Below are 8,867 nucleotides of genomic sequence, written 5' to 3'. Positions count from 1 at the left end.
TCCGGCCCAAAGGCTGCTTGGGCTGTTTTTTCAGCCATTTTTGGAGCAAAACGACGTCATTTATCAATTTGTCGGACGACGGTTTAAATGACACACTTCCGGCTGCCACATAGGCGCCACATCATCATCAAATTGGGGGTAAATCAATTTTATGAAAAAATTGGAACAAAATTCATGATTAAAAATGTAAGTTTCAAAGTTCGTGTGCAAAATGGACAAATGACTATAATTCATGATTTTCATGTAATTAACCCTTAATAAAAACATAAAAAATTTTCCATCAAGATAGTGCTAAAATTCATATGAATATTAAAGACCTAATTGCATTTATTTTTGAAAAAGTGGCGCGTTAATTAATTGGTCGTTATTATCTATGTGATAGTAATAAACACGGCTAGCACACAATAGTAATTACATGTTATAGAGGGTGCATGAATGCACCAAAGTTGTTATTTTATTATATATATATATATGTATTTGATTTGAACAACTGTTGATTAGAATCTTGTTGTTCAATTCATTAAGTTAAAAAAACAAGTCATAAGAATGAAGGCTGCTGCACTATTGCAACTTTTGGCAGGAATCGAAATGAAGGCCATATTGAAATATGTGGCAGGAATTGCTGGACCAAGTGGCTATGGCTCCAAAACTACTGCTCAACAAGTTGCTGATGATTGCTTCTCCTCCATGCCTTCATCTCATCTCACTGCAATAGTCACCGGTCTCCCTCTCTCTCTCTCTCTCTCATGTCTGAAATCGACTTCATCTCATCTCACTGCAATAGTCACCGGATTGCTAGTAATGCCATTTCATTTTTACTAATTATAAGACCACTAATTCGTTGGCATCATGGAAACATTAATGATTTTCATAAGAAAATAATTTATTTCAAGGTACAATAAATCAATTTCAATGCGATTTTTCATCATTTTTATCGCAGCAAATTTAATATCGACTTATTTTTTTTATGATAAATATGGTTTATATAATAATCATAATATGGACTGGTTTATATAATTCCACGTATATATTGTACAAAATATGAACTAATTTCAGTCTTAGATTATGAGATCTACGTATGATGGATTCATAACGTTCTATATATATCGAACGTATAATGAACTTATTTTATACTATGAATTTAATTTGTACAATAAATTAGGCGCGACATCGGGCATCGGTGAAGAGACAGCAAGAGTACTTGCCAAGAGAGGTGTGAGAGTGGTAATTCCAGCAAGGGATTTGAGGAAGGCAGAAAGTGTGAAGGAAAATATACAAAAAGAGAGCCCAAAAGCTGAGATAATCATATTGGAGTTAAACTTGAGCTCATTTGCTTCAATCAAAAGCTTTTGCTCTCACTTCTTATCTTTAGGACTGCCTCTACACATCCTTATGTAATTCAATGTATCTTTGTTGAAAAGAGGTTTATTTTTGTTCAGCTATATCAAATTCCAACAATATTTGTTTTCTTGCAGAAACAATGCCGGCATATTTCCACACAAGCAGGAATTTTCTGAGGACAATATTGAGCTTACTTTTGCCACAAATTATTTAGGTAATAGCTAGTCTATCTTTTATTTTTTTAGTTCAAACAAGATTAACAATGGAAAACCAAAATATGAAAGTTAATTTGTATTTTTGGAAGGTCATTTTCTGCTGACAAAAATGCTACTGGAGAAAATGGTGGAGACAGCAGGAAAATCAAGTATAGAGGGAAGAATAGTGAATGTCTCCTCTATGTGTTACAATTCAGTGACTAGCAATGAATTTTGCTTCACTGAATTGCTCAATCCAAAAAGGTATATTACAGGGGCGGATGTAGAAAAAATATCTGGTGCGGTGCATATTTTCTAAATTTTAAGTTTGAGATTTTGAAAATATAATTTTGGATATTTGCCGTAAATTCTGATTTTTTTCATAACTTTTAAAATTTGAAAAAAAAAAATACATCACCTTTCAATTTTTTTCTGATTTTTTCCCACAGGTATGAAATACCCCAAATAGAAGTTGATTTTAAGATTTTTGACTTAAATTTTTTTTATACTTAAGCGTGAGGGATTTTCAATTCATAGATACATCGACTTTATTATGCCACCTTTATTATCCCTCACGCTTAGGTATCAAAAAATCTAATCAAAAGCCCTTAAATCGGCTTCTATTTGGGAGTATTTCATACTCGTGGGAAAATTCAGACTAAATCGAATATATTTTTTCAAATTTTAAAGGTCATAGAAAAAAATCATAATTTATTAAAAGTTCATGTATTTTACGGAAAATATCCCTTTCTTATAATCTGATTTGATGATTAAAGTTATTGTAAAACAATTCATACAATAATTTGACGATTTTAAAATAATAAAAAAAGAATACTTCCCTTCAATATATATATATATATATACACTAAGAATAATTTTCAGCCCTTAGATCATCAAGATCTACGGTTGATTCATCACCCTATTGGATGAATTCATGGTCCTGAATTCGAATCCCAAAGGTAGCAAAAATTTATTTTTCGCAATTCATACATTGATACAGTAAATTCGTACGTGTTATACATAAAATTCATACATTTTTGCTGGTTCATAATTCTTAAATTAAGGGTGGTTTATTGAATAACCGCCCCCTATATATATATATATATATATATATATATATATATATATATATATAAGGGAGGGCTATGATAAAAACACATTTTTTTGTATAAAATATGAACCATTTTCAGCCCTTAGATCATTAAGATCTACGGTTGATTCATCACCTTGTTGGATGAATTTATGGTCCTGAGTTCGAATCCCATAGGTAGCAAAAAAAATATTTTTCGCAATTCATACCTTTATACAGTGAATTCATACTTGTTCTACATAAAATTCATACATTTTTGTTGGTTTGTAATATTTATTTTAAGAGTTGTTAAAGATCAACTAAGAATATTGCATATATGTTGTGAGAATAGAGAATGAATCCCATGCATTGATTTACGGAATTTAATGGCCGATTGTTTTTACAGATATCTCATTAATATATTATGTAAAGGTTAATTTTGTAATCCTTTCACATATATAATCCGTTTCTCTAACTTAATTCTTGGTAGTTGAAATAGAAATTTTATTAGAAATAAAAAAAGAAAGACAAGATTCAAAACAAAAGCAGTCTCAAACACCCGCGAGAAACCACGGGTAAACGAAAACAAACACCCAAACTATGAGAAAATATTTAGAGATTCATCCTCATCCAAAGAGTCGTCGTCATCCAACATATCTCCCCATCTTTTAGAAACCACCGCCGACATAGCTCGAGCAGCGTCGGAAGAAGATTGAATCACAAAATTTTGTAGAAGCGCACCTCCATCCTGAGCATGTTGGACTTTATTGAAGAACTCCACTGGCACAATATGTGCTCCTGCGCCCTGCAAAACGGCACCATCCGCACGACTCTTACTCATATCCATACCATTCTTGATTATACGCCGGAGCCGGTGCTTTATAGAGGAATCGGAAACCCTCCCCTTCTTGGTAGAACCCTTTGGACGCCCACGGCCGCGAGGAATGGGAGAATCCTCCATCATCGCCTTTCCTGGCATCACCACCAAAGCTAGATCCGATTGCGGGACCTGAAGCATAGTCTCCGCAGAGGAAGACGACCCAAGTTGGGCCTCAGGGATTGTCTCCTTTCCTGGCGTCACAGTCAAAGCCATGTCTGTATTGCTACAATGCAGAGTGACAATATCAACCTGTGTATCTGACACTATAGTATTTTCCACCGGATGTCGGGTAGTGTCATTCATCACCGGAACAATCTCCATACCAACAGACTTGTCCGCCCTGTTATCACCAACCGAGTGTTCAGAGACAACATCATTATCCAACTGAACCTCAGCATCCAACGACTCCAGAGCAGCAAAGGGGTTGTGAAGGTCCACCTCCACCTGCGCAGCATCCGATCCAAGATTTAGGGAACCAACGACTTCCTTCCTTGTTGAATCCGGGAAGGTGTCCATCTCGTCATCCCCAAGTGCAGAGTCACGATTCGAGGGGGTCAGGATTCCACCCTTCTCATAAACAACCATCTCAAGAGAAGCCTCAGAGCAGGCCTGTTTACGATCCACTTGTTTCCAATTGGAGCGATGTTGCTGAACAGGGGCTGGGTCGGTACCTTTGCCAGCTGACTGACCCTCAATATCATTCCTCCCCTCTTTAGATCTCCTGCAAGAGGTAGTAGCATGACCAACAACACAGCAAGAGTGACAATAATATGGGAGGTCTTCATATCCGAATTCGAGAACAAAAACCCGATCCCCACATTTGACATCCAAAAAATCAGGCACAGCCTTGGAGACATCCATCTCAACCAAAATACGCGCAAAATGACCCACAGAAGCCTGAGCAGATAAACCATCAATAACAATTGGTGCCCCTACGTGTCTAGCAATACCAGAAAGCACCTCCGGATGCCAATACTCGTGTGGTAAATTAAAAACACGAATCCAAACTTGTGCTTTAGTGGATGAATCTTGTATGGATCAAAATTTGGGACCCATGTCCGCAAATGCAAGATGCCCGGACATAATTTCCATGTATTTTTAGCGAAAGCCAGTGCCATATCTTGCGCAGAGGAGAATTTGAGGGTGAAGTAACCTTTACCCAGAGGAATAATTTCCCAGGATAAATCCGGCTTCCATAACTGTTGTAACTCGACATGCAAATCAGCAGCAAAACGAGGACGATCCCCCTTGCGAAGGATAATCCGGCCATGCAGGGCATGAGAGAATGATCGCACTTGTCGTTGATGGAACCCTTCCGAAATGATAAGACAGGGTTTATCGTTCACTAAAGAAGGCTGAAGAACCGTGAATTCATAGGCAGGAACATCAGCTTGCCGACTTGCCTTCGTCTGTTTGAGAGTATCCGCAAAAGATCGACTGGATTGCTGTGCTTTAGATTGACCATTCCCGACGAACTGTTCCAGTGGTGGCAAAGCCGAGGTCGGCCCCCCAAGCCGAAGATCAGACCCCTTCGGAGCAGACGGGGCGGCCATCGCAGGGTTTGGATTTTGGAGAAAATTGTTAGAGACGACCGGCAGATTGAGCGCCCCTCTGTCGCCCTGTGAACTGAGTCCACCGGAAACCAAAGACAGCGGCGGGAACCAACCAACGCTCGAGGAGCCATTGCCGCCGTTTGACGCCATCGGACGGACGGATCAGCAGCTGGAACCAGAAGCGCTCCACGCGATCCGCCGCTTCTTGAGTAGCAAGCACAAGCGGGCGGCCGCCGCCGGCTTCACCTGCTGGAGCTCCGGCAGCCGCGACCTCTGCCGCCCCTGAAACCCCCTGCCGCCACTCCTGCTGCCTCAGTAGCTCGCTGGTGGTGCCGCGGACCGATGCAGAGCAGTGGTTGCAGCTGCGACTTAGGACGGACTGGATCGTGAGGTGCAGAACAGCAGCGAGCACGGCGGTCGGAGATGAGCAGCGGCGACCGGGCTGCAGATCCCCTTTGCCGGTCAACGGGCTGAAATTCCAGACGGAACGTGCTGGACTGCTGCTTCTCGGAGGAAGGATTCCGGTGTCGGGGTGGCTAGGCGCAGATCGCAGCAGCGTCACCGGTGAAAAATGGAGCTGCTGGAAGTTATGCTCCGGGTACTATTCATCTACAGTTGCCTACTGTTCATCAACAGTTGCATACTGTTAATCTACAGTTGACTACTGTAGATCTACAGTTGGAGAGAGCAACTTTTTCGTCTTCTCACAAGAGTCTCCTTAATTCTTGGTAGTTACTTTAAGGGATAATTGCGTGAATATACATAAACTTTGCCAAAAATCCATATTTGACGCGAAGTTAGGATTTTACATTTTAATACACCAACTTTCGTTGTTGTCCAAATTTGACACGACTTAATTCTAAAAAATTCAAAAAACAACCATTTTTATAAATAATTATATAAAGACCCACTTATGTTATTATTTGGGACATTTAAACCAAAACAAGATATTTCCTTATGATGTTTTCTTTTAATCTTTGATCCGCGCCTAAAATGGTTTAAAAGAAAACATCATAAGGAAATATCTTGTTTTGGTTTAAATATTCCAAATCATAACATAAGTGGGTCTTTGTATAATTATTTACACAAAGGGGTTGTTTTTTGAATTTTTAAGAATTAAGTCGTGTCAAATTTGGACAACAACGAAAATTGGTGTATTAAAATGTAAAATCTTAACTTCGCGTCAAATATGGATTTTTGGCAAAGTTTGTGTATTTAGGTGCAATTTTTCCTTACTTTAATTATTCATCTTAATTTTCGTTCTTTATGGTTATTCTTAGGGTTAGGATTTACTTCACAATTTGACCTTTTTTTTTTACCGATAATTAGGAAACAATTAGATTTATGTGTTAGTCTTTTTTCAATTTTTTCCTTTTGCTTGAAAAGTTTTATGTTTTTGTTTAAGATCTAATTTTATATCCTTCATTAACCTATCATTATTTACAACCAAATTATTTCACTATTATTAACCATATTCATAATCATATTTTTTTTTTCTTCATGCAGTTATGGAAAAATAATACTGAAACTTATTATTCGTTAATTTATGCAATATTATTCAGTGATTCATATGTTATTATTCAATACGTAAATTCAATATATTCAAATACCAAATTTATATCATTAACGATTTCTGACATAATCACCAAAACGACTGAATATTTACATGTCAATGACTGCATATACTCTATTTTCATTTGTTTTATTGTGATAAACTATTTGAATATGTACATGTCAATGACTGAATATACTTTCGGTACTAACTGAATATCCACAGTTCAAATACAAATGTATGTGAACAATGATTGAATATATACACGTCAACGACTGAATATTCATTCGGTACTTACTGAACAACCACACATCAAGTTACTGGATACGTGCAATTCGATGACTGAATATTCATTCGGTACTTACTCAACAACCACACATCAAATGTAAATATATGCAAACTATTTAATACTTGAACCCGAATGACAAAAAAATACTTGAACCTGAATGACAAGTTCTAAGGTTTATCCAATATCCATCTAACATAAAAATGATACTTCAACTATGTTAGTTATGTGTTATTTGAATCAAGATGAAAACATTGTTCACAACTCAATGATATTTTGTATTTATGAATTGTATTTTTATGCAAAATAGTGCTGGAAATTTAATATTCATGCTTATTCTTTATTTTCCTTCATAGTATTCATTGTTCAATACATTATTATGCAAAACAAAAGTACACTATATTTAAATACCATATCACTGAACAATACTATTTCATAGAAGATAACATCGTAATAATGATAACAAAATAATACCGGAATCTAAATGACAATTTTTAAAATTTATCAAATATCCAATGTCACAGCCCAAAACCATTTATTTTCTTTACAAATTTTATTTGAAAATTAGTGAACTTTTAAGTTAGAAAGTGCTTGAAAAATATTTTATTTATTGAATTAATGTTAGTCTAGTCGTGCCCCTAATTAGAAAATAATTTTATAAAAATAAAATAAAATAAATTTACATATATAAACAATTTTTTTTATATAGTGATAAATGTTTATCTATATAATTATTTATAATAAGAAATCTACATACTTAAATGTATATATTTAAATTTAGTACTGCACATGAGTTTAAAACTAATAAGTGAATAATATATTTGATTAATGTATATCCACACGAATTAAATAATATATATACATGTACATGGTTATTCAAAAAGTTATATATATAAATATTGCATGCATGTTACGTGGATTATTTCTAAGCTAATGAAAGCAAGCCTATAAGCTACCCTATAAAGCTCATTCATCAAACCTATACATTTTTATATTTATATTTTGACACTATAAATATTGAAGCATTTAGGTGATATTTTCGACCATCAACTTAAGAGCAAGCTTGGATACAGTAAGGTATATTTACCTTCTTTATTTTGTTTTAAATTATATATACATATATTATTAAATTATGTAATAATTATTTTTAGTTATTATTAAATTATATTTAATTTTATGGGATTAGGTGCGGCACGACTAAGATGTTGACATTGATTTGAATTACTCAAGTTAATTTTCAAAGCTCAAGTTCCAAGTGTGAGATTTATTTCAGTACATGTTGTGGTTAATCTTTGTCCATTTTAATATTATGTGTTTACCATATGTGAGTTACATTAAATTATATATCGCTAGGGGCCCGTTGAATGGATCCAGTAACTATTAATATGATGAAATGTAATGTTTCTAAATTATTACATTTGTTCACAATAATTGTACTTTTATTAATGAGAATTTGTACTTTATTTATTTTATCAAGTAAATATTATCATAATAAAAAATAATTATTGATATGCACAAATGTAATGTTTCAAAATTATTACATTTGTTGTAGTTATTGTTGTAATAAAAAGTATTTATTGTTGTAATAAAAAATTGTTATTATTATGAAGGATTGTAATGTTTTTGAAACATTACATTTCTTCACAATAATGTTTATTTTTATTGACAAGAATATATGAATAAAAATAATTTTTGTACTTTTAAATTTAGTTATTTGCTCAAGTAATTATTTTTGTAAGTAAAAGTAATTATTGATATGAATAAAAATAATGTTATTTTCACTCGTTAGTACTTTTATTCTTAACTATTTGCTCAAGTAATTATTGTCATAATAAAAAGTAACTATTCAGGGTTTAGGGTTTAAGGTCTAGTTTTCAGGGATCTATGGTGTAAAAAATATAATACATTATATTGAATGAAGGAAAATACGTATGTTAAAATAAGTATACATGTTTGTACTAACAAATGTAAATCTTATGCTTATTAAAAGTA

General features: G+C 34.4%; 1 protein-coding gene across 3 annotated transcripts; it reads left to right on the top strand.

The window, feature by feature from the left end:
* The first annotated feature begins 503 nt into the window (after positions 1–503).
* LOC131002394 (short-chain dehydrogenase TIC 32 B, chloroplastic-like) lies at positions 504–8,079 on the top strand. Of its 3 annotated transcripts, XM_057928894.1 has the most exons (6): positions 504–721; positions 1,163–1,394; positions 1,476–1,555; positions 1,646–1,799; positions 7,899–7,952; positions 8,062–8,079. In XM_057928894.1, the coding sequence occupies exons 1-5, from the start codon at positions 547–549 to the stop codon at positions 7,903–7,905; spliced, it is 648 nt and encodes a 215-aa protein (XP_057784877.1). In that variant the 5' UTR covers positions 504–546; the 3' UTR covers positions 7,906–7,952; positions 8,062–8,079. The 3 variants fall into 3 exon arrangements, with proteins under 3 accessions (XP_057784877.1, XP_057784878.1, XP_057784876.1); XM_057928895.1 differs by lacking the exon at positions 8,062–8,079 and having other exon boundaries at positions 7,906–7,952; XM_057928893.1 differs by lacking the exons at positions 7,899–7,952; positions 8,062–8,079 and having other exon boundaries at positions 1,646–3,001.
* The last annotated feature ends 788 nt before the right edge of the window (positions 8,080–8,867 follow it).

Source organism: Salvia miltiorrhiza, unplaced genomic scaffold (assembly GCF_028751815.1).
Source record: "Salvia miltiorrhiza cultivar Shanhuang (shh) unplaced genomic scaffold, IMPLAD_Smil_shh fragScaff_scaffold_124_2:::fragment_8:::debris, whole genome shotgun sequence".
Taxonomy (NCBI): Eukaryota; Viridiplantae; Streptophyta; class Magnoliopsida; order Lamiales; family Lamiaceae; genus Salvia; species Salvia miltiorrhiza.
Note: the sequence above shows the minus strand (reverse complement) of the source record. Positions and strands in the feature narration are given on the sequence as shown.

Bases quoted from the DNA above. Each gene is read 5' to 3' on its own strand.
- LOC131002394 (XM_057928893.1), top strand. From the start codon at position 547: ATGAAGGCTGCTGCACTATTGCAACTTTTGGCAGGAATCGAAATGAAG. The intron at 722-1,162 runs GTCTCCCTCTCT...ACAATAAATTAG, and splicing joins TCTCACTGCAATAGTCACCG to GCGCGACATCGGGCATCGGT. The intron at 1,556-1,645 runs GTAATAGCTAGT...TATTTTTGGAAG, and splicing joins TTTTGCCACAAATTATTTAG to GTCATTTTCTGCTGACAAAA.